Source organism: Lactuca saligna, chromosome 7, assembly GCF_052625555.1.
Source record: "Lactuca saligna cultivar CGN05327 chromosome 7, ASM5262555v1, whole genome shotgun sequence".
Classification (NCBI taxonomy): Eukaryota; Viridiplantae; Streptophyta; class Magnoliopsida; order Asterales; family Asteraceae; genus Lactuca; species Lactuca saligna.
Window position 1 is genome coordinate 178,585,018 of NC_136423.1, and position 27,381 is coordinate 178,612,398.

General features: G+C 32.7%; 1 protein-coding gene across 2 annotated transcripts; it reads left to right on the forward strand.

Moving 5' to 3' along the window:
• Window positions 1-7,583: 7,583 nt before the first annotated feature.
• Window positions 7,584-12,597, forward strand: LOC145005153 (binding protein). 2 transcript variants are annotated; one of them, XM_078964203.1, is made up of 13 exons: window positions 7,584-7,658; window positions 8,080-8,279; window positions 8,367-8,530; window positions 8,616-8,827; window positions 8,908-9,116; window positions 9,209-9,311; window positions 9,411-9,574; window positions 9,664-9,802; window positions 10,525-10,832; window positions 10,984-11,319; window positions 11,402-11,541; window positions 11,787-11,884; window positions 12,022-12,597. In XM_078964203.1, the coding sequence occupies exons 2-13, from the start codon at window positions 8,116-8,118 to the stop codon at window positions 12,475-12,477; spliced, it is 2,493 nt and encodes an 830-aa protein (XP_078820329.1). In that variant the 5' UTR covers window positions 7,584-7,658; window positions 8,080-8,115; the 3' UTR covers window positions 12,478-12,597. The 2 variants fall into 2 exon arrangements, with proteins under 2 accessions (XP_078820329.1, XP_078820330.1); XM_078964204.1 differs by lacking the exon at window positions 7,584-7,658 and adding an exon at window positions 7,665-7,799.
• Window positions 12,598-27,381: the final 14,784 nt, after the last annotated feature.

Below are 27,381 nucleotides of genomic sequence, written 5' to 3' on the forward strand. Positions count from 1 at the left end.
TCTTTACCTTTCTATATTGCATAATTTGAACATCACAAGCCCTCATTCAATTTGGTTGATCAATACTTGTGTAAATTTTGACCAAAACATGTGTATACCTAAAAGACTTTAGATAAAGATAAATGATTATATGTAATATAATCATAAGTGTATGTATTTATGTCTAGATATGATGGTATTAAGTAGAATACCTATATGTTACTAGATATAGATAAAGACTAAGTGATTAATGATTTAAGTATTAAAAGTGTAATATAAGATCTCTTGATGAGATAAAGAGATAGATGTCCCTTCAAGGACAAGATTATGATCCCTTCGGAAATGAGATAAATGTTCCTTCGAGGACAAAATTATGATTCCTACAAAAATGAGGTAGAGATTCCATAGGGGACAAGAGTATGATTCATTCGAGAATGAGATGATAGTTTCTTAGGGAACATAAATAGATGATACCTTTGGGGATGTAGATATATGATTCCTACGGGAATCAAAGATTATGTATGATTAGAAAAGATAGATAAAAGGTTCCATGAGTCGAACAAGATAATGGAGTTCTTTTAAGAACTTAGAAATAACTCGTGAGGGGTTAAGAGTAAGGAATCCGTGAGGGATTCAAGAGTAAGAAGAAAGATTAAGGATCCACGAGGGATCATAAGAGAGATGTAAGACTGGATAAAAATACTTGATAGAGTTAGTGGGATGTTAATTCCCTTAGAAGATAGAGACGATTAGAGTATAAGATGTGACCGTTAGGTCTGGATGAGAACATAGTGCTGAGGCACTAAAGATGAGAATAAGGAAGAGAAAACTAGAGAAATAGTATATTAAATAAGAGATAGATCAGAGAAGAGAAGAGACGAGAAAAGAAAGAACATAAAACAGGGTAAGAGATAAAGATAGAGTAGGTATAAAGTATGAGATTAGCTTGGGAAAGGGCTAAGAAAGATGGAAGATATAGATGATTAATAAGAATAGTAATGTGTGCAATTGGAGAAGAATAGTAGAGGATAGTGTATGAGTATGAGAGAATAAAATGTTGAGGCATGAGAAGAGAGGGAATAAAAAGGTAGATGTGATGAGATGAGAAAGATTGGCAGTCTATGCCATGAGAAGAAGAGTTAGAATGAAGAGCATGAGATAGAAGAGAATAAGAAAATATTATAGTATGAAAGATGGAAAGAATAAATGAACATGAAAATAGAAAGAACATAACTCACCAGACACTAATGTCTGATGTTGTAGAGATGTTTCATGTTTTGCAGGTTAAGATAGCAGATGTGGTATCTAAAGAGAGGACTGAAGCACAAGAACTTAGAATTAGTTTTATTTCCTTGTTTCAATTTGTATGTATGATTTTTATTGTAAGCCTGTGACTATGCTTGTGATATAAAATGTTTTTATTTTTATGAGTTAATAGAATTCTATAAATTTTTAATAAAACCAATAAATTAAATGATAAAAATTTGGGTCCTTACAATAACAATGTAGGCATATGGAATTAGAATTGGAGAAGACCACGATTCTCAAAAACTAAAATCCAACAATCATCAAATCTGATAAGTACACTGTCCATAAATCAATTTCAGCATTGAGAAGGATACTTGGACGTAGACGAGAGATAATTCATGAGAGTTTTCATTACAATCACTATAAAACTTAGCTTCCACAGTATACTCAAATGACAATGGATGTAATTTTATGTGGGTACTGTTGAAAATTATGACAAGACAAAATTCTCACATTAGCAACCTTATTTCGAGAGGAATATAGTCCATCAATTCTATATGCATCATTTGTCAAAATGAGTCTCATTCAATTAATCATCTATTTTTGGAATGCCAAGTGGGATATAATATTTAGAGTCGGATAAAACATTGTTGTGAATTTTCAATAACAAACAATATATAATATCAAATACGTCTTACTTCTTTGTATGAAATTACGATAAAACAAAAAAGACGACCAACTTTTTACACTCAGCATTGATGGTGACAATTTGGAAGGAACATAGCGAGGCGATCTTCAACAAGGTGAGACAATGTTCCTATGAAATTAGGGGTCACATAATGACGATTGTATTTTCTTGGGTCAATTCAGGGCAAAAATACTTATGTATATTGGAAGGTGTGGCGTGTGTCTCCACCATTATGCTCTTTGAAGGGTTTTTTTTTTCTCACTTTTGGTATGACTAATTTCAGACTAGTCTTTAATTTTAATTTCGTCTTAATACCGTTAAAGAGTATGAGACAAAATTTATACTCTTGTATTCCTCATATATTACTCACTAATTGTGAGACTCATGTATTACATGAGTTAAATTAAAAAAATTTAATATAAAACTCAAAATATTTGAAAACTTTGAATTTATAAAAAAAAAAAAAAAAAGCATAATCTACTATAATAAATGAAGATAATCTTGTCACATGTCAATCTCTAATGAGTTTTGACACTTGTCATTTCGTGATATTTTTTAAATAAATAATATACACATATCAATTTATAGTTTTTTCAAATTTTAAAAATAAAAATCCACATAATACTTATACTTATATATGTAAAGTATCAAATTTAATAAATGTTATACTAAATTGCAATTAATATGTTTCTTTGTTTTTTATTTTAAAATTTTATTTTAAAAAATATTTATTATTTACATTTTAAATTTTTTTTAATCAACCCGTTACACCTAGTGATTTATTATAATATAAACGTTTTTTTTTTATCTTTTAAATTTTAACAAATAATTTAAATAAAAAAAACTAATGAGCTTTAATTTTAGGAAATTTGAAATTAAAATGTAAGTTTATTAGTGAAATTAATATTTATTTATTACTACATTTATTGTAATTATTATATTAAAATATTATGTGAAATTTAATAAAATAGAAAAAACTCATAAAATAACATGTGGAACAAAAAAAACTAATTCAAAATAACCACAAAATGATATTTGACAAATTGAATAAGAGTGTGATAAATGATAAAAAAGACCTTCATGTTTACATAATAGATAATATTATTTAACCCGTAAATTCAAGATTATTTGAACCAATTTAAAGGTGTGGAGCTAAATGAAATGGTCCATTGGATCAGATTAAATGAGTAATTTTCAATACAAAACCTTAAATGTGTTTGAAAGTAATAAATTTGATTGACAAATAAATATAATAAATGGATGAAAAGAGCATATACCTAAACAAATATGAAATAAATATAATAAATGATTCAGATGACTTTATTAGGGTTGTTATTTCAATATACCTAACACATTTTAAATGATGCCACCAATACTTATGTTTTCTTAATTATAACCTTTACTTCAATTTCCACCAACCTTAGTTACTCTATATTATTATGACGTGTATATATATATATATATATATATATATATATATATATATATATATATATATATATATATATATATATATATATATATATTTGTTTTCTTTTTTTAAAACTTGAGCAACCATTGATGATCGTTTGTCATTCACCACGTATGCTCAAAGTTGAAAGCTAAACTCCGAAAACCACCACTTAAACAATTAATACATATATTTATAAGCAACACAAATCATTTTTCATTCTTACATGTGTAATAAAAACATATTTTGTGAAAATTGGAAGCATATGTTGACGTAAACTAAGGACCGATGGATGCTGGTAGTTATCATAAATACATCTTCAATCTTTTGCTACTTGATTTATCGTGAAATGATTTCTAAGACTGGTAGGTGTGGGCAACGCCCACACCAGCGTTATTAGGAAAAAGACAAAAAAAAGGCGTTATAACGTGTTATGGTGGTAACGGGGAGCAACACGCATGCTAATAACATCTGATAATGGGGAAGGAGGACGGTGTTTACATGTTATAACACCCAATAACGCCCCTTGTGGCGTTGCCCATACCCACCTCTCTAAAACAATATATGTGTTCAAATTTGTTTGACGGTTAACAATACATGTTAGACCCGTGTCTTATTGTATTTGTTTTTATTTTGGTAGTTGTTTGTTAATTGTTTAATAATATTTAGTTGTTTCTCTTTTAAAAACTCATTTTTTAAAAGGAGAACACGATGGTGTTTTTTTTTACTTACTAGTCTTAATATATGAAAAACTTAGAAGTTCGGTTATATATTATGTTTGGAAACGACAAATTTTATTAATAATGAAACTCCGACTAGCAAGTAACTAGCGAGAGATCAGAGAGAGCAACCAAGACAACTACAAAGACTAAAATACAATGTTATTAAGTGTAGAATGGAAAGGATATCCACTCTACCCACTCACAAATTCCTCATTTTCCCTGTATTTGCTTCGAAAATACATCGGTGATTTTACAGCCTATGCATCGCTTATGGGATTTATAAAGACCCTATTGAACACCCGATTGAACATCTTTACAACTAATTTGAATTGTTACTAATTCAATGAGCAAAAAATGGTTTCCCCGGTTTAAATTTACAACTAATTTGAGTTGTTACTAGTTCAATGAGCAAAAAATGGCTTTAATATTCTGCCTCGTAGCTTTTGAAGATGCAAGAATTGTTCGACTTTCTATGCATCTATACACACGATGAAGGCAGCGAAAACAAAAACAAAATCCCTATGTGTATATACCCTAGGATCTATGTTTTACTAATTATAGCATCCTGCTTTGAAATCGAACTAAAGAAAGGTAAGAACACTAACCTCTTGATCTTTAGACCATGTGACTGACAACTCTTGCAATGGATGAAGGATCCAAAGGAGAATCCCTCTAATGTAGTCAGAACTAAGACTTTAAAAAGAAAACAAGGAAAAGCCCAATGAGGAATAAGTCAAAATTTCTATATCCCAATAGAGATAATATAAATTTCGACCTCATGGAGATATATGATAGAAGGTGAACGAAAATTGGGAGTTAGGATGTCCTTGGGTTTGATCCCAAGCCTTTTATTTATAGGCTTCAGTTAAATCATTAAGTCAATCCGATTCCTAAAGATAATTTTTATCCTTATCAAAACCTGTCGTATATAATGATATATATCCTTAATTCCCTTCCATCTTCTTCCAAGAGGCTTCTAGAATATTCCAATTAATCTTCATAAATTAATTAATACTCAAACCTTTTAATTAATTAAAACTTTTTACTCAATTACCAAAATAATTTTTATTTAATTTATTAATTACTTAATAAATTAATAACTTATTTTTCTTCATTTCCTTATTGCTAATTGTGTCATGAGGTCAACCCAAAAGCACATGGTTATTATTTACAAATATTACCAATAGTTAATGATTTTTGACACTATCTTTAACAAGAATAGATACCAAACCTAGCATAATGAAACTCAAGCCACCACTAAGCATCCATATAACCAAGAATTTCATAAGTGATCCACTTGTATGAAAAATTCCAGCAGAAACACAATTGCACAAACAACCAAATTGGGAAATGATATGCAGAGAAACTAAAAAACAATACCTTAACTTAAAGAAATTATTTGGATCATAGATGCTTGTTCCTTTGAGAACTGCAAATTGAATAGATTTTTTGGTAAATTGAAACCCAAAGCTAAATATACAAACAAATGATTACTTGTACAAATAATCACAAAGCAAAAAGATAAATCTAACAACAAGAAGCTCTAATTTCCTGTATGTATAAAACAATTAAATGTAATAAATGGCAACAAATAACAATTCCATCAACTTGTATTCAATCAGTGATACAACATCCTATCAAAAAGTTCAAATAATCAAGCCAATGATTTGACTCCACAACTAAGATAGGTTATCTTTAATATCACATTGCTCCTAAAACAAAAAAAGAATGTGTTTATCCTTTTGCATAGTAACATCAAATATGAAACAATCATTCTAAAATATAATCAAAATTTCTTGTGTTTAGAGGAAGCGATGGAGTGTAGCAAAAAAACAACAATTTTATAAATTGATATATCTGAAGCTTCACATGAAAGTGGGGAAATTTATTGAATATTTTGAGAATGAGATACTATAAACTGTAGAAAGAAATTAGGGTTTACTTAATTTTAAACTGTAAAAATGGTAATGACAAGAAAAAGAAAACATATTCGGTTAAGCATTTGCTCTGATTGGTGCTCATTATTATGTGTAGAAGGAAGGTGATGTGTGTAGATGTCATAATATAAGAGAAACAGTAGGTAGGCGATAGAAGGAGGGGGTTTCGACCACCAATTACCCAAGATACAGATTAAAGAAGTCGCATAAGGTTTGAAGTTAAGAAGAAAGAAGGTCGAAGAAGCATGGAAGTGAAAAGCTATTGCACGAGTTTAAAAGAACAAATATCAGTCGAAGTCGTCAGATATAAAGGAAGCCGATTTGAACCAATCGTTCAGAGGTTCTAACTGACTAAAATGTCAACTGTTCATAAGCTTTACGTCTAATAATTGGGGATGTTCACTATTTGGATAAAACCAAATTGTCTAATTGAATTTTGATTGGACTATTTGGTTCGGATATTCAGATTTTTGGATTGGTTTTCAACAAAACCGAATTACTATATTTTATTTCAGATTGATTTTGGTTAATAAAATATGAACCAAATAGTCTAGAAAAACCGAATAACAATTTACTATTTATTTACTTTTAATATAACTATAACTATTTATTAATTTTATAATTTATTTCTTCAAATAAGTTCAAAAAGTTTCATCTAATAAAAAACATTAATATGTATTTTCTCTTAAAAGTTTTTTAATTATTAAATATTAAACTATAATAGTTGTTTATAAATTTTAAATCACAACTAAAATTTTTTTGCTTCTTTTGTAAAAATTAGATAATATTATAATTATATGTCATTTTAAAATGTTTTGGTTTTTGAAAACCGATCCCACTGGATTGTAATTAGATTAGATTGGATCAAAATCAGATTTAAATTTAATTTGGACTATTCGGATCTATATTTTAAAAATCGAAATCAATTTAGATTTACTTAATTGGATCGAATCAAACCGATCTATCCAAACGAACACACCTACAATAATAATATTATATATAATATTGAAAAGACGCAATCAATATTCATTAAAAAAGGATAATGATCCGTACACAATATTTTTTAACCATACACAATAAAATATGTTTTATACAATTGTACAGTACAATCGTCTAAATCATTAATTGTGATGTATTGCTAAGAAAATATTATATACAAATCAAAATGTCAAACACTTGTTATCAAATCAAATACTAGTTAATAAATTTCATAATTTATAAGGATTATACATTTATACTTATTGAAACATTAATTTAATATCCGACTTTCATATCTATTGCAAAAGGTTGGATGTTTAGGCCCAAAATTAGAGATCATACTGTCCACTTCATTCGTTGAGTATTTAAAAATATACAAGTTTTCAAACCTTCTATTAAAAGCAAAGTCCAATATAATCTCTATAATCATATTTGACAGAAAAAAGTAAATTTCGGCCCGAACCATATAAAAGTTTGTTATTTGGGTCCATAACAAAAACGATGGACCCACCCAGCATCAAATTTGGCCCATTGGACTTTACATGTGTAATATTAGGTCTAACGTTAACGTATTTACTATTGTTCGTTTTTGGATTTGGGGGTTTTGCTTAAACCCCAATTCCGATTCTTCGTCGTGGAATCCCCGCCATTAACAGGTACGTCTTCACTTCTTCGTTACAGCTACTCACGAAATGCACCGAAAAGATTTCAGAACTTCGATTTGATACGAGAACTCCGTTGGTTTTCATGCTTTGGGTTTACTACTACAAACTGGAACGAAACAGTTAGTTACTCAGGTGTTTCTTCAAGATAGATTGATGCTTACTCTTTTTCAACTCGATTAGTGTATTTCCTTGAGCTCAATAAGGAAAAGGGCAATATTTGCTTAGATTTTAACTCTTAAGCTTGATACTTTTTCCACGAATCTTCAATAAATAATTGATAACCACATTGAACTTTATCTGTATTATATGCAACACTTTGCAACTTTATTACAACTGTTTTTAAACTGTAAGCAATTTCAGTGAGGCTACATCAAACTGAAACTGAAACTAGTATGTTGATTCTTTTGTGAAGGGCTATTAAGACAACAATTTAACGCCATATCAAATAATGGGAAATAAGAAACAGAAACAGAAAGTGGTGCTACCACCAGAGCTTCCACCAGATGTGCCTGAGGATGAAATTGAAGTCTCAGATGAGGACTTAGACTTTGTCAATAAAAACCAAGAGTATGCTGGCTTTGTATCAAAACTGGATACCCAGTCAATTACTAGGTGAGGAAGAGGAACTAATCAAGTCCAGCCTATATTCATTTCATAACATTTGTTCGATGTTTCATTAAACAATTTAATTCATTATAGACATATCAATCGTGTTGCTGATGTGAAAGAAGATGCTCTTGAGTCTTTGTATGAGAAACGATCAAGGAAAAAGTCATTAGCTACTGACAATACTCAACTTGAAGTTGATCCTGTAGATGCTCTCCCAGTTAAGACCTTAGATGGAGAAGTCTATTACAGAAAAGGTAACTGGAACTTAGCATTGCTTTTACACATTGGTAAATCAAGAATCAAGATTTTTAGACTTTTCTTTTTCACATTTTTATGTAGTGTCAAAGGCCCCAAATAATTTTAAGAATGCACAAATCGAGGATGAAACTGTGGGTGAAAATGACGATATAGCCCGTGACAATGGTGTTGTGAAGTTGACAAAAGCAGAAAAAAGGGCAAAACTTAAAAAGTTAAGGAAAGAGGCAAAGAAACAAGGGACACCAGTAACAGAAGTGGAAGAAGTGCAACAAACCTCTCAAGCTGAAGTTTTGGTAACCTTAATTTGCTATAAATGTTTTCTCTTGTTTCAACCCTTCAATCATGTAACTATTTTATATATTTTATTATATAGGCTGAGGTGGAAAAGGATCTCTCAGTTGAAGAATCCAATGAGAAGAAGAAATTTAGGCTTGCTGAGCTTGGAACATCAATGCTCACAGATCCTGAAGGCAATATAAAATCTTTAAAAGAAATGCTGCAATTATGTAAAGATGGAGATCCAGCTATATCAATACTAGGTCTAAAATCTTTGCTAGCTGTTTTCAAAGACATCATCCCCGGGTATATAATATTTTTATTTATAAATTCATAAATGCTATTACCTTGTATTAATGTTATTTTAATCTTTACTTATCTATCATTTTGAAAAACAGAAACCGAATTAGGCTACCTACTGATAAAGAGCTAGCAATGGTTGTGTCAAAGGATGTCAAGAAAACCCGTTTCTATGAATCCACACTTTTAACTGTGTACAAGGTTTGATTTTGAATTTTTGATACACATTGTTTTTAGCTATTTATGGTTATTAACCTATTATAGATAATAATGTGTTATTATTTTGTTGAATATTAATAGGCATACCTTCAAAAGCTAATGGGATTAGAAAAAGTAGCTGGTTTTAAACGTGTAGCCATTCGTTGCATTTGTACTCTTTTGGAGGCAAACCCACGTTTCAATTTTCGTGAAAGTTTGTTGGGAATTGTAATGAAGAATATAAGCTCCACAGATGATGTCATAAGGTTTTTACTTTGACTTTTTATGTTGTTTTTTGTATTTCCGTTATTACCCTTTTTCTTTTGGCTCATCAAAATGGTACATATGTTAACAGAAAACTGTGTTGCAACACAATTAAGTCGCTTTTCACAAATGAGGGAAAACATGGTGGTGAAGTTACTGTGGAGGCTGTTCAACTTATTGCTAATCTTGTAAAAGCCCATGATTGTGATTTACACCCTGATTCTGTTGAGGTAATTATTTGCGTGCTTATGTATTATAGTTTTTAGATTAAATTACAAGTTTGGTCCTCTTCCTTTACTCAAAATCGCAAGTTTTGTCCATTTTTTAAAATTTTCCTGAAGCTGTCCTTATGTTTGCATTTTGTTGAGGATTTAATCTCTCTGCCAATGAAACACTAGTCTTAAATGAAAGATTAAATTACATTTCTGGTCCCTGAATATAGCTTATTTTTTAAATTTTGGTTCCAAAAAGTTTTCTCTTGCAGTTTTGGTCTTTATTTGAGGTTTATGCAATGTTTTTGATCTGTGTTTTCACTACATGACTATATTTGGTCCCTGAGTATCGCTGATTCTGCAAATTTGGTCCCCAAAATACAGTCATTTAACTTGGAACACGGGCCAAAACATTACAAAAACCTCAAATAAGAACAAAAATTGTTAGAGAAACTTTTTTGGGACCAAAATTGAAAAAATCAGCTACACTCAGGGACCTAGAATCTGATTTTTACTCCAAAAGATGTAATTTTGGACCAAACCCACGATTTTGAATAAAGGACATGGACCAAATACACAAAGGAATTCAAACTTATGACTTGTTGGGAAACTTTCAAAAAGTGGACCAAATTTTCAATTTTGACTAAAGCACAGGGACTAAACCTGTAGTTTACTCTAACTCTTATGTTTTAGGAGTTAAACTATGTGAGACATTACTAATTGGGGATTTTGTTATGCAGGTTTTCTTGTCCCTCTCGTTTGATGAGGATCTTAGGAAGCCTGAAGCTCCTAAAAAACTAGACAATAAGACCAAAAAAAAGAATTTTAAAAAAGGAAGAAAAAATGATGATGCACATCAAGTGCCAGCTAGTGATAAAAAGAAAAACAAACAAGAAATGATGTCAAAAACTCGTGAGGAAGTCAAAGCTGAGTTCATGGCTGCATCATTTGCACAAGATGCAATGGAAAAGAGAAGGATACAATCCGATACTCTTTCAGCTGTATTTCAAACATACTTCCGTATTTTAAAGCATACAATGCACTCAGGGTATGTACATATTCCCGTATTTTATAATCATATTTTTTTTCAAATATTATATATATATATATATATATATATATATATATATATATATATATATATATATATATATATATATCATATTTTAAAAACATATTTTACCATTTTCTTGATTCAGAAAAGAAGGAAACGAGTCGATATCTGGTCCATTTGGGGAGCATCCACTTCTTGCTCCATGTTTAGATGGAATTGGGAAATTCTCTCATTTAATCGATTTGGATTTCATGGCTGATTTAATGAACTATCTTAGAAAGCTTGCCGGTGGAACTAGTGATTCCAATGGCGGAGGAATCACCGATTCCAGTCATCCAAGCCGTTTGACTGTGTCAGAACGGTTGAGGTGTTGCATAGTTGCTTTCAAAGTGATGAGGAGCAACCTTGATGCCTTAAATGTCGATTTACAGGACTTCTTTATTCAGCTTTATAATCTCATACTTGAATACAGACCTGGGAGGTTAGTATTCATAAATTATAATACTATATTAAATTTTTAGAATGGATTTTTAATTAAAAAAAAAAAAATTAAAAATTTATAGAGACCAAGGGGAAGTTTTAGCTGAAGCCATGAAGATAATGCTGTGTGATGATAGACAACATGACATGCAACGCGCTGCTGCTTTTATTAAACGTTTGGCTTCATTCTCTTTATGCTTTGGAGCTGCAGAATCCATGGCTGGTAACCCCCAATTCTTTCTAGGGTTATATTTTTGGCGATATGAGGAGGGCATTTATGTCATTTTACACCAACATGTGATCGAGAGCTAGTCCTGACCCAACCTTATGCTCACCTTTTTGCTTGGGACAAAAATTGCAACTTTTCTCTCTGTCTATCAATGCATGTCAAATACAGTACAACTTGTTCTGTTCTGTACTGTCATATCTTGTCAGACTTTTTAAAATTTTGTATTTGTTGTCATGCAGCGTTGGTTACATTAAAGCATCTCCTTCAAAAAAACGTCAAATGTCGCGATCTTTTAGAAAACGATGTTGGAGGTGGCTCGCTTTCAGGATCTATCGCGGTAAGACTATATAAACGTGTACCGTTTTCAATAAATAACAATGTACTTTCATTACTTTGTTGATATGCTTGATTATAACATTCTATAAAACACAAAGAGTTTAAGGTATTTTGCTATTTTTTTATATGAAATTGTAGAAATATCAACCATATGCTACGGATCCAAGTCTAAGTGGTGCATTTGCAACGGTTCTTTGGGAACTAACACTTCTATCAAAACATTATCATCCAACTGTGTCAACAATGGCATCCGGGATTTCAACAATTACAAATGCACATGATCAAGTTTATCGAGCAAATGTTTCTCCTCAACAAGCTTTCATGGACATGAAGGTTGACCAGGAGAGTTTTGTTCCCAAGAGTGGTCAAAAGTCAAACAAGCGGAAGAAGGGCGGGAAGCCGGCGGCTCTGGAGGCGGCAGATGGTGGAGCAGTGGTGGATGAGGAGGCCGTGAGGGTTAAGCTGTCGGAGCATTTCTTGCTTGTGAATGAGATGGAAGAGAATGAGAGGATGAGACGGGAGTTGGAACGAACGAAATTAGGGTTACAGCTTTATAAAGAGTATAAGAAGCAAAAGAAACAGAAAACTAAATAGGTTTTGGATTTTTTTTTTTCGGTATATTTGATTGTGTTTTGAAGGGAATCATAGCTTTGAATTTTTGTTATAATGTGAGGTTAATTTTGGTGATGAATGGATATTTTGTTATAATCTTTACTTTTCATTTCTTTCAAATGCGTTTTTCCGATGTTCTTTGACAACTATAGTGGTTGTTTCTTTTTTGCTTAATCTCAACATGATGTTTGAATTGGTTAAATAAAAAAAATTTGGCGTGATATATTAATATACACAAACATTTTAGTTTTCTGTTAAACAATTTTATCTGTACACTATTTAATCGATAGAAAAAACAAAACATATAGTACTAAGAAAATAAATCATTGTCTACGATCTTGTAAAATCATACGTTTTTGTTAAACATAAGTGCAAAGCCAAATATTATGTCAGTAAATGTATTATGATCCATGGGTCTAAGTCAAGAATGTATTAAAGTAAATGATCCTTATAATAAATAATAAATAAATGTGTAAACGGAAAAATATAATATGATTATAAGGACTAAGGTGTTGAAGGGTTGTATTAAGTAAGATGGTGACATGTTTGAATATTCTAGATTTTTTGTTATATTATTATTGTCGTATTTTGTACATTTGATTATTGAGGTTAGAATGAAGAGTGTGTTTGATTCGATTGTGATAAAAAACAGTTTGAAGTTTGAACATTCCACTTCGGTTGGGGTGGCTAATGATTTAATGCAAGGGACAAATTATTAATAACACGCGTCAACAAGGGTCGGATCCTATCAGGTCATAACTTTTGTATATTTATTTGACGAGTAATTAATACTATAATATTAAATAATACAGGGGCTTATAAATATTATTATATTTTGGGTTTTACAGTTTTTACCTTTTTAGTATATTTTTATTTCGTTTTTTTTTTATTACAATGAACTTATATTTATGGTTTAAAATGTACTAAAATTAAATAATTTTTTTGTTTATCTATTATTTCCTCCGTTCCGATATCCAAAATGATTGTCCGCATACAAAAATCATACAAATTAAAGAAACATTAATTAATATCAACTTTATTAAATGAAATAGTAATTGTATCTTTTTATTGTATTTAATTCATGATAGTTTAACTAATACTTATGAGTATTTTGGTAAAGTGATATTTATTTTTAAAAGTAGATTATTCTTTAAGGACAAACCAAAAAATAAACGTGAACTACTATTATGGAACTGAGGAAGTATAATATGATGGTATTATATTTGTGACTCATTAGATTATATACGTTGTCATGCGATGCTTACCGGCGATAAGCTGATTTGGCACTATTACCGGTCGTAAACACCGAGCCTTACCCATTTTTCCATCACCGGTATAATATCAGCCGTAGCTTTCCACCGACGGTAAATTTGAAAAATGTGAACGTTGGGTGACCATTGGCAAACGGCTAACTTTTTTTTAACACATTTAGCACTATATATATACACACATTTACCATTCATTTTAGGATAAATTACACCAATTGCCTCTCGTGCAGATGTCAAAAAACACATTTAGTACCTGTTTTCAAACATTAACACAAATCTTCCATTATATTATAAAAAGGTGCACGTTTCGTCCCTCGTTAGTTTAAATTTACATGCTTCATCCTTTATGAGACATGGAATGTCTAAAATACCCTTTACAATTTATTTTCAATTATTCTTGACTTTTCTAATTAATTTTTAATCCTAATATTTATATTTGTTTCTTTCTATTTCGTTGAAGAAGACTTAAGTACCACCACCGAAATACACAACCACCAACGAAAATCAGTGCAACCACCACCTTTTCCTTGAAAAATAGTCACCCTCTTCGAACACTACTTGTCATCGTTCCATCATCAATACCGTTAGAGGATCTAGCCTCTTGCTGGAATGCATATCTAAACAGTAAGGTAGAAGGTTTGGGAGAAATGCAGATTCACTACCCTCTTGCCGGAAAATTGAGAGGCGACTAGGGCATGTGCGCCGCCATTGGCGTCGGCTAGGGTTTCAATAGATCGAGCTCCGCCGCCATCGACGTTAGTTAGGGTTTCGTCATAAATGTCCTCGATCTCCTAGGGTTTGAGATCAAGCTTCGCCATCACCTATATGCTTTTGTAACTTTATCTCGTTTATCTTGAATTTTTGAGGTTTCATTCGCATATCGAAGATTCACACCAATATGGATCTGTAAATCTGCAAGTCAATCTTCAAGAACTACACCCATCTGCAAATGAGACCCTTAAGAACATAATCCTTCAAATACTTGTGTAATCTAGAAAACTTCAAATCATTTTTTATCAGCCTAAAAATGAACATGAACACATACACATACACATATGTGTGTGGGTTTATCAGCAAATTGATGTTTATCTTGAACTTAGTGTTCTAGGGTTAGTTTTTCAGACATGAAACGTTGAGCTTTTTGAACACCATGATTGTGGATATAGGATTGTCAGAGAAGCTAATTACAGGTGGTTGTTGGAGGTATTGGGTGGTGGTTGCAGAAGGTATTAGATGGTGCTTGCTAGATGGGTTTTTCTAGGGGTGACATAAGGACCACTTGATTTTTTAAAAATTATAATTAATAAAAATAATAAAATAAATTATAAACTTGAAAAATACAAGGAAAAGGGCAAGATTGTCATTTTATGTTTACGAGGGACCAAACGTGCACATTTTAAGCAAATGAGGGATTATCCAAGTTAATTTTTAAAAATAGGGACTAAATGTACGTTTTGACACATGCACGAGATACGATTGATGTAATTTACCCTTCATTTTAATTCACACACCCACTCAAAATGTCTTCCAAAAACCAAAATAATCTCAACTCTTCTAACCAAAATGCTTCCAACTCAATTGCACTATGCGGTTACAATCCGACATCACCACTACCTTACCAGCCATAATAACCAAAAAAAAAAAAAAAAAAAATTAGTGGTGTTCCTAACTATTATTCCAGATTCCAAATGCCACAATAAATCCAATTTCAATCTCCACCACTGTGACCAACATCCCAACTACAAAACACAAACCTAATGCTAATTTCAATCCCAAGTTCACATCCACAACCGAAAACCTTTCTGATTCCGAACAACTTCAACCAAAAAGAAAAGGAAAGTCCGATCAGAGAAGATGGTGAAACGATCCAAAATACAACCCAAAATTTTTTGTTTAAATAATACTAAAATCATAACATCGAATGTCATAAAATAAAATCATACATCAATATCTCAAAACCATAATAAAGTGTCGTAATAAAAACTGTGTCAAGTCATATCTAAGAAAAACTGTATCAAAACTGTGTCAAGTCATATCAATTTTTTCCCCTTAATTTTCTTTCGTTTTATCCTTAGTAGTATATACAATATGATTTTTTTTATAGTGATCACCCCTCAACTTTATAATAAATCACTATGATTCTCTTGCTTTGAACTTAATAAAATGTTAAGTTGAATGTGCTCGCTTTCTAAACTTTTATATTTACCCTCATCCACAGACTTTTATCACCTCTTAACTTTGTAAAATACTATTTTGAACCCTCATCTTTTTAAACTTTTGTGTTTCCCTACTCTAATACTTATAGTTGGATTTATCTTAATAATTTTCATTTGTTAAAAGAAAAAAACTATATTTTTACGTGCTTATTTATATGTATGTATCGATATAAATTGAAAGTTGTCAAAATTTTATCGTAAATTTATAACTTTTGTTTGTTAATTAATTTTTTTTTCCATTTATGTATCTCTATAAATTCGAGTTCGTCTACGTTTCGATGAATACCTTTTTTTTTTTTTTTTTTTTTTTTTTTTTTTTTTTTTTTTTTTTAGTTTAATGTTTATTTTTATGTACGTTTCCTAAGTATGATTTAGATCATATATAATACATTTTGATTATTTAAACTTCCTTTTGTCAGCTTAGAAAAAAATCTTACTTATTTTGTATACATGTTAAATATAATACATTTTTTATTATTTTTGTTTGACTTTGACAACTTACTTTTATGGTGACAACTTAAGTCCTCCTAAAGTAGAGATGAGCATCGGAACCGGGTACCAGCTTTTAGAACCGGAACCGCCTCGGAACTACCGGTTTTGGAACTGTAACTGCCTCAAGCGGTTCCGGTTCCGGTTTCTAAAGTTATGGAACCGCCTTAAGTGGTTCTGGTTCCGATTCTCGTTTTTTCGGAACCGTTACCCGTTGGGTACCCGCCGGAACCAGTTTATATATATATATATATATATATATATATATATATATATATATGTGTGTGTGTGTGTGTGTGTGTGTGTGTGTGTTACTTAGACCGGTTTAGAATATATTGGTCCGATTATTTTTTCCGTCTTTGGTCCGAACTGATTTGATTTTGATTGAACTAAATTGCGGTTTTATCGACAAAAGATAAAAAAATTAATGTAACCGGTTTACCCGCTCCCGGAACCGGAACCGCCGGTTCCGACATTGGTTTGAAACATTTAAGAACTGCCTAAACGGTTCCGGTTTCGGCTCTAACTTTCTAGGAACCGCCGGTTTCGATTCTCGTCAAATGAGGCGGGTACCCGCTTATGCTCATTTCTATCCTAAAGGCCTAACTATCTATTCAACATTTTTGCTTGGCATGAATTTGATCCGTAACTTTTGTAGTTTGCTAACTTAAGTCCACATAATTGTGTATTCAACATGTAGCAATTTACTATCAATTACTTTCCATCACTGCCACCGTATCGTATTGGGAGTAAAATTATAGTCATAATGTAAAATATTGAAAGAAATAAATGAAGTTTTCTTTAATAAAAGATTTAATTCAACTATAAAAATTTAATAAGCTTGTTAATATTTTTCAAATTGTTTGACCTATTCAATCTGTTTGATTCGCTAATGTTTTATTTTTATTTTTACCAATTTAATCGGTCAAAGATAGAGCAATAACAAATATTATATTGGCTTTAAGATAAAACGGTTGAAATAAGTTCTAGATAAAACTAATGTCTATCAACAACATTCATGTTAATATGAAACCAAAAAGATAATTGAAAATTATGTCACGATACATTCATGCATATATCAACAAATAATTATATATTCATAAAGAACATTGTTTAAAACCCATTCATTTCTAATCTTAACCAATAGATTACAAAAGACATTATTAGTATATTGTTAGAAATAAAGAAATCGTGCATATATAAAATATTATATAATTGCACCAGTAAATTTATTAATAATCAAAATGATAAGTTTAAGTAGGAGTAAAACACTAAATGTATGAAAAGATTACCTAAGATTCACCTATTAATTCATAGGTATTAGGTGGCTTATATATATATATATATATATATATATATATATATATATATATATATATATATATATATATATATATATATATATATATATATATATATATATATATATATATATATATATATATTCAAGTATATAATCAATAAAGAACAAAATGGATGAAAATTATTTTCCTTTCATATTGTATAAATAAATAATTACTTCAAATTTATTATTATAATGCAATGGATTATATGAAACTGGTAAATATTCATGCGTTGCGTATACTAAGATTATATGGTAAGAATTTTAAAAAATATATGCTTTTCATAATGATTATGTAATAGATATTAAAAATTTAAATATAAAATAATAATTTTTATATTAATTTTGCATGAAATTGTAAATATTATAAGTATTATTATTGTTTTAACATTGTTATGATTAATTATTTTAAAAGTAATTTATCTTCTAATCTTTTTGTTTTTATCATAATGATTTTATAAACCATCAACCACTGTTTTTAAGGTAATATAATCTAGTTAGAATTTATAATTTTATACTATTTTTCATTATTATTTTTAATTACTATAAAAAATCACTTATTACTATTTAAAGTTTTACGTAAGATTTCTAAAAACCATTTACTTTTTGTATTTTCTTTTTGTTATATTGAAATTTTTTGCCTTGTCAGGTTAACATATATTTGTTTATATATACATTCCAATAAATATTCAATAATATATAACTATATTCTTCTAATCATATCAGCCAAATACTAGGCCAAGAAACTTAATTAAACAATTATATAATAAATTGAAAGCTAAGAGTACATTTTCAATAAATTATTAGTTAATGGTATTATATTTTTATTTTAATATTACAAATCTTCAAATTTTAATTAAAAACTATTTAACACTAAACCACTACTACTTAAGAGTTTTTCTATCATTTTGAATTTTTCGTTATAACATATTTTTGTATATGTGTTTCCATATAGTCTTCCGTGTGTTCAAGAAAAAAAGGCCATTTATTTAATTGATGAAAAGTTATTTGACGATACGGAATTGTTGGGTGTTTAATGCATTTTATTGTAGGAAATGTGTTTATGCTTTATTTATTAAATCAATAATAATTTCAAAATATTATATAAATTTAAACAAGCATAAAATTAAAAACTTAATTTATAAGTGATGAAGTATACATTTATTTATTATTGATTCAGATTAAGAAATGGATAGAGAGATTGTATTTGTTTATGAATCAAAATACTTGAGTAATACAGAATGATTTTTTTAATTGTTATAATTTTGTGATTGAAACTTGTTATTCGTATACAACCATTGTCTTATTTTGTTGTATACTATTCTTTAAGTTTAAGCTCTTATTGTTTATGTTTTCTTTTTTGTGATAAAGTTTTTGGTATTGTAGTCGGTTCATTTCTTCCTTCGTTTACATAAAAATCATCATCAACATATGGATATATATCATATGCATCTAGAATTAACAAATGCTTAAAATGTAAAAAAAAAAAAAAAAACACAAAAAAAATAATGATGATATTATAATTATAGTTTATTTTTATTTTTTGTGTGTTGTACATTGAAATTGAACACCTCAACATGTTGTCAAAATTTTCTAATAATATACACTTGAGTAAAATACTCGTCAATAATATAATTACATTAGTTACATACCTAACGATCGAATCGAATAAAAAAGATATACAATTTTGCAAACTAAAAGCATACATCTAGAAGTAATAGTAAAAAATAAATTTAAATATTCATCTTTTTCTTTTGGCTCCATGAAACATCCCAAAAATACGACCCAAAAATTTTGTTTTTAAATAATAATAAAAGTCATAACAGTGAATGCCATATAATAAAATCATACGTCGGATATCTCAAAAGCCATAATAAAAGTGTCGTATCAAAAACTGTATCAAATCACATCTAAGTATCTAAACAAAACTCCCAGAAATAAAGTTGAAGCTGTGGTGTGTGCGATGCCATCATCTCAAGCTCTTCCCTTTACTTGCGGAAGTACCTGGAACCAAAACTGAAACTGTAAGCACAAAGCTTAGTGAGCTCCCCCAAACTCCACATACCATACAATAACATATAAACACATATTGGGCCTTGCCCACTGCATCGGACCGAAGTCCGGGAACTGCATCGGACAAAAGTCCGGAACTAACCAGGGCCTTGCCCTCTGCATCGGACAGAAGTCCGGAAACTACATCGGACCGAAGTCTGGAACTGACTGGGACCTTGTCCCCTGCATCGGACCGAAGTTCGGAACTAACTGCATCGGACTGAAGTCCGGAAACTGAGCATAACATAGCATGATATAAACATATCAACTAGCATTAACACATAAACTGCATACTACATCGGGTCGTAGCCTGGAACACATAACACATAAATCCTGTTTGAGCCACGAAGGCATCAAACATACTAAAAACTGCATCGGACCGAAATCCGAAAACTACTACTAGCTAAACGGACCGACATTGTGGCCTTAGACCCGTTTCTACTGGAAGGAAACTCACCTCGTAAACTGGCTGGTAAATGAACTGCTCTGGAAACTGTCTGCTGCTGCTCCGGTATCTCCTCGGCTACAATTTCCATAATACACTGAATCAAATACTGATAAATATACTGAGGGTAAAATGACTATTTTACCCCTGATCAAATTCAATCCTATTGGTCACAATCAACATACAGTTGACCTGACTCGTCGAGTTGGGTCACCAACTCGTCGAGTCCTCACCCTCACTTCCTTGCTTCTGCTCGCTACTACTCGTCGAGTTTGGCATAGACTCGACGAGTTCCTCTTCAATGCTATCTGTAACATCCCCCTATGGCACGTATCACAATATTGTCCGCTTTGGGCCACTCGGCACGAGGACTTCCCAGGGGGTCACCCATCCTGGTACTACTCCCGCCCGAGCACGCTTAACTGCAGAGTTCTTATGGGATCTGCTGCCCTCACGACTTTAAAACACGTTGTTACACTATCACTCAGTCAATCTGCATCCGACTCACCGAGTTGTATGAATAACTCGTCGAGTCCTCCTTCAACGCATGGACACTCTGGCTGTGACTCGCCGAGTTGTATGATCAACTCGTCGAGTCTGATCTAGAGGTATGAAGATTGTCTTGGTCTCGCGACTCGACTCGTCGATTCCGAAGAATGACTCGCCGAGTCGCATGCATGCAATTACTATTCAGACGATTCTGCTCAAAACCAACACATCCAACTGATAGATCTGGGCTCCTAAGACTTGGTTTGCACGTAAAGGTTCCATTTTTATGTGCACATATACTCCTAAAGAGGTTTATAAGCTTAACATGCATGAATAAGGTTAGATCTAGAGTTTATATGCAACAAGGTTCAATAAAGGTATTAGATCTGGGTTTTAGGATAGAAATATGATTAGATCTATACCACTACACAAGCTCCTTTACTAGATTAAGCTCATAAATGGGCAAAAAAGGTAACCTAAATGAGATTTCTAAAGAGAAGCAACCAAGGAACAGAAAGAGTCTGATTAATACCTCAAATGCCTCTGAAATGGATGCAAGAACTTGATTCCCTTCTTCTCCTTTGGATCTAGCCTTCCTCTTCTCTTCCAATCTTCACTCTTTACACAAAAATTCCCAAAAACACTCAAGATAGGTTAAGGTGTTGCTATGAAACGTTCTGAGGGTGAGGGAGGCCATATTGGGCACATAAGGGGAATTATATAGGGTGCAAAACCGGTGGATCTAGGGTTTCTTCCAGACTGGCGGACTCGCCGAGTCCAGGATATGGACTCGTCGAGTCGCCCACTTTCATGTGCTCAAAATCCCGTCTCTACTCGACGAGTCGGGCAACAGACTCGTCGAGTCTCTCTTGAAAAACTTGGAAAAATATACATTAAATAACATACTAGAAATGGGGACGTTACAACTCTCCCCCACTTGTCTCAGACTTCGTCCTCGAAGTCTACTGCTGCTGCTACTGCATCTGCAAACAACTCTAGGTAGTGCTCCCTCATTTCCTCCTCTGCTTCCCACGTCCACTCAGATCCCTTCCAGTGCTGCCACTGCACCTTTACCAACTGAACCACCTTGTTCCTCAAGGTTTTCGTCTTCCGATTCATGATCGCTATGGGTCTCTCAATATAATTCAGGTTGCTATCAACCTGAATGTCGTCCAAGGGTACTACTGCTGTCTCATCCACCAAGCACTTCCTCAGCTGAGAAACATGGAAAGTGTTGTGGATCTGACTGAGCTCTGCCAAAAGATCCAACCGATAAGCAACCCGTCCCACCCGGGACAAAACTCTAAATGGACCGATGAACCTGGGGCCCAACTTGCCCCTCTTCCGAAACCTGATAACACCCTTCCAGGGTGATACCTTCAGGAGGACCATATCATCCACCTGGAATTCCAAGTCTGAACTCCTCCTATCGGCGTAACTCTTATATCGACTCTGCGCAGTCTGCAGTCTGCTACTGAGGAACAAGAAGAGCCCTCTCCCTGAACTTGGCGGTAATCTCTGCCACTTTCTCTATAGTCTGGGTAAGATCCCGAAACTTGCGTGCTAACTGTTGCACCTCAATAACCGGTGCGAACTCAGCTCTGACCCTGGTAGTAAAGTCTGTCCAGGTCATGGTATCCAAAGCTACGTCATCCCCGATGGCATGACCAATCTCCTCCCACCAATCCCGTGCCCTATCCTTCAGAAGACAGGACGCCAATCTGACCTTGTCCCCCTCAGGACACCTGCTCGTGCGGAATGCGTTGGCCACATCCGCCAACAATCTGGTACTCGCTATGGGGTCCCGCACCCCATGATAATCCGGAGCTCCACATGCCCGGAACTCCCTAAAAGTAAGCGTGCGCGACCCCATCATGGCCGCCACCTCAGCACGGAAGGTGCTCAACCTCTCGTCCATCAACTCTAAGATACCCTACTTGATCGAACCGAAGATCACAGGAGTCTGCTCAAGTATGGTGCGAGTAATCTCTGAAGAGAGAAACTCCCTAATCTGCTCATCCAACTGCCCGACCTCCGGGCATGATCCTGATCCCCCTCCGACACCTGAACTGCCGACTGTTGGTCTAGGGTGTAATACCACCATTATGAAACATAACATAATAAACATTAGGAACACTGATATATCTCGAGGAATCACTACTACCACAAGTTTCCTGGTCTCATCTCAGCTTTCCTTGATTCGAGTACGGATCCTCTGCTTTCAGTAGTACGGGCCCATACTACCTTCCACATCTATCCGTACTTTCCTCAAGTACTGCCTTGACTCCACCAAGTCACTATTACTGCTAATAATCTCTACCACTCCCATCCTAGGCTTGCCCTAGGGAATTCTATAACTATACCCGATCTAGTCCTCAGGTGCTGAAAGCCTCCTTGTGATGCCAATTAGCCATCACCTGAATACCATCACATGCAGCGAGTCTCAGATAATCCTTCAAGTAAAAGACTCGTCCCTACAACGGTTAAACTCAGACAAGAGCTGCACAATAGGGCCAAGTCTAGCACTCTGAGATTATTTAACCCTGTTCACATGTGACGTGACGCATTCACCTAATGGCTAACTCCCATCACTCAGAGTCCCACAAAGCACAAAGCAAGCAACATTTAGACACAGGAGACTACTCAAGCAATTCTATCATCATAATGGGAAACTGTACTAGCATACAATGCTAAGCTCATGTTATCAGGCATAACCTAAACAGATTATCCTACTGCTGACTACTCAATGCTAGCATGTAATTCTTATAAAGCTGAAACACATAAAGCAGGCATATAAGGCATCCTCCTAGATCCTTAGTCCTATACTAGCATGTTGTTCTACTGAAACTGAAACTGAAACTCAACATTAACTAATACATACTGTTGTATGGGTAATTTGGGAGTACTTACTTGAGCTCGTCTGATCGCATGCACCACACCCTTTTCTCTTTTCAAAGTTCTTTTCTTTATAAAATTCTTTTTACTTTTCTACAACTATTTTCTTTCGAAAAACATTTTACCATTTCCTTTGTTTGAGTTCAGACACACCTGAAAGTGTGTCCGAATCCCTCAAACCAAGGCTCTAATACCAACTTGAAACATCCCAAAAATACGACCCAAAATTTTGTTTTTAAATAATAATAAAAGTCATAACAATGAATGCCATATAATAAAACCATACGTCGGATATCTCAAAAGCCATAATAAAAGTGTCGTATCAAAAACTGTATCAAATCACATCTAAGTATCTGAACAAAACTCCCAGGAATAAAGTTGAAGCTGTAGTGTGTGTGATGCCATCATCCCGAGCTCCTCCCTTTATTTGCGGAAGTACCTGAAACCAAAACTGAAACTGTAAGCACAAAGCTTAGTGAGCTCCCCCAAACTACCACATACCATACAATAACATATAAACACATAATGGGCCTTGCCCACTGCATCGGACCGAAGTCCGGAAACTGCATCGGACCGAAGTCTGGAACTAACCAGGGCCTTGCCCTCTGCATCGGACATAAGTCCAGAAACTGCATCGGACCGAAGTCCGGAACTGAATGGGACCTTGTCCCCTGCATCGGACCGAAGTCCGGAAACTGAGCATAACATAGCATGACATAAACATATCAACTAGCATGAACACATAAACTGCATACTACATCGGGCCGTAGCCCGGAACACATAACACATATATCCTATCTGAGCCACGAAGGCATCAAACATACTAAAAACTATATTGGACCGAAATCCGGAAATTGCTACTAGCTAAACGGGCCGGCATTGTGGCCTTAGACCCGTTCCTACTGGAAGGAAACTCACCTCATAAACTGGCTGGTAAATGAACTGCTCTGGAAACTGTCTGCTGCTGCTCCGGTATCTCCTCGGCTACAATTTCCACAACACACTGAATCAAATACTGATAACTATACTGAGGGTAAAATGACTATTTTACCCCTGATCAAAGTTAATCCTATTGGTCAAAGTCAACATACAGTTGACCTGACTCGTCGAGTTAGGTCACCAACTCGTCGAGTCCTCACCCTCACTTCCTTGCTTCTGCTCGCTACTACTCGTCGAGTTTGGCATAGACTCGATGAGTTCCTCTTCAATGCTATCACTCAGTCAATCTGCATTCGACTCGCCGAGTTGTATGAACAACTCGTCGAGTCCTCCTTCAATGCATGAACACTCTAGCTGTGACTCGCCGAGTTGTATGATTAACTCGTCGAGTCTGATCTAGAGGTATGAAGATTGTCTTGGTCTTGCAACTCGACTCGTCGAGTCCGAAGAATGACTCGCCGAGTCGCATGCATGCAATTACTATTCAGACGATTCTGCTCAAAACCAACGCATCCAACTGATAGATCTGGGCTCCTAAGGCTTGGTTTGCACGTAAAGGTTCCATTTTTACGTGCACATATACTCCTAAAGAGGTTTATAGGCTTAACATGCATGAATAAGGTTAGATCTAGTGTTTATATGCAACAAGGTTCAATAAAGGTATTAGATCTGGGTTTTGGGACAAAAATATGATTAGATCTGAAAGCTATACCACTACACAAGCTCCTTTACTAGATTAAGCTCATAAATGGGCAAAAAAGATAACCTAAATGAGATTTCTAAAGAGAAGAAACCAAGGAACATAAAGAGTCCGATTAATACCTCAAATGCCTCTGAAATGGATGCAAGAACTTGATTCCCTTCTTCTCCTTTGGATCTAGCCTTCCTCTTCTCTTCCAATCTTCACTCTTTACAAAAAAAATGCCCAAAAACACTCAAGATAGGTTAAGGTGTTGCTATGAAACGTTCTGAGGGTGAGGGAGGCCAGATTGGGCGCATAAGGGAGATTATATAGGGTGCAAAACCCGTGGATCTAATGTTTCTTCCAGACTAGCGGACTCGCCGAGTCCAGGATATGGACTCGTCGAGTCGCCCACTTTCACGTGCTCGAAATCCCGTCTCTACTCGACGAGTCGGGAAACAGACTCGTCGAGTCGCTCTTGAAAAACTTGGAAAAATAAACATTAAGTAACATACTAGAAATAGGGACGTTACACTCCAAATATACAACCACAAATATATTTGTCAATTTTAAATAAAATAATTCAAAAATATATAAGTATAAATTGAAATTGAGAAAAATCACTCAAATACCTTTTACGCTTTCAAAAGCTTGATAATATATTTTATCATTCAAACTATTTCTTTTATTAGGAGTAACCAATCATAAAATAATTTTCTTATATGTATTGAAAAAATATTTCAGATTAACGAATTAGTTGATTAGAATAAGTTCATAATTAACAAAGGCGTATAACATAACAAAAAACACAAAGTGATGATGATTTTATATTAATAATGCATTTTTATTTTTTGATTTGTTTACATTGAAACTGAAGACTCATCATGTTGTCAAAATCTTCTAACAATATATAGGAAAATAATCATCAATAATATAATTAGTTACATACCCAATTGTGGAAATTGAATAAAAACGATATAAAATTTTGCAAACTAAGAGCATACATCTACAATTAATAGTGACAAATAAATTTACTAATATTCATCTTTTTCTTTTGACTACAAATATATAACCATAAATATTTTCTTCAATTTTAAAGAAAATTGTGTGAAAAATATATAAGCTGAAATTGAAATTGAGAAAATCACCCAAATACCTTTTACGCTTTCAAAAGCTTGATTATCATATCTATATTTAGTTCTCTCCATCATATTTCATCATTCAAACTATTTTTTTCATTATGAGTCACCAAAATAATCTTCTTATATAGGAAAAATAGCTTAATTAATTAAGTAGCTAATTCGAATAAGCTAAAAAAGTAAGAGTTTCAAATAAATATGGTTTAAGATAAATAAATTATATTATACCATATTGAATTGGATGACCTATTTTATAAATAAGCATTTATTAATAAAATTAATTAGTGAACAAAAATATCGATTTAAGAAATATGTATGTTTGTAAATTTATTCATTAAGATACAATAAGGAATCAAAACACTTACGTACATACACACACACACATATATATATATATATATATATATATATATATATATATATATATATATATATATATATATATATATATATATATAATTTATGTCATTTTTTGTCACTTAACTTTTGATTTTATGCTTATTTGTCACTTAACTCATTTTAAGTTTTAAAATATCATCGAACTTTTAGTTTTGTTCTCATTTAGCCACTAAACTTTTAAAATATTTTAAAATTTTAGTGACTAAATGAGCACAATATTAAAAATTAGGTGACTAAATAAGCACCAATCCAAAAGTTAAGTGACTAAGTTAGCACAAAACCAAAATTCTGTTGACCTTTTAAAACTTAAAAAGTGTTAAATGATTAAATGAGCACAAAACCAAAAGTTAAGTGACCAAAAATGACCTAAACTTATATATATATATATTTCACGTATTTATTTGAATCAACAATTCTAATTTTCTATAACTAAAAAAATATCTTTTAATTAATAATTACTTAAAATAATTTTGAGTTTTATTATGAAAGTTTAATTAATTTTTTTAACCGTAATTCTGGTGCTTCCTACGC

Excerpts from the sequence above, each read along its gene's own strand:
- LOC145005153 (XM_078964203.1), top strand. The coding sequence starts at position 8,116 with ATGGGAAATAAGAAACAGAAACAGAAAGTGGTGCTACCACCAGAGCTT. Across the intron at positions 8,828-8,907 it reads CCTCTCAAGCTGAAGTTTTG|GCTGAGGTGGAAAAGGATCT; the intron begins GTAACCTTAATT and ends TTTATTATATAG. Across the intron at positions 9,117-9,208 it reads TTCAAAGACATCATCCCCGG|AAACCGAATTAGGCTACCTA; the intron begins GTATATAATATT and ends TTTGAAAAACAG.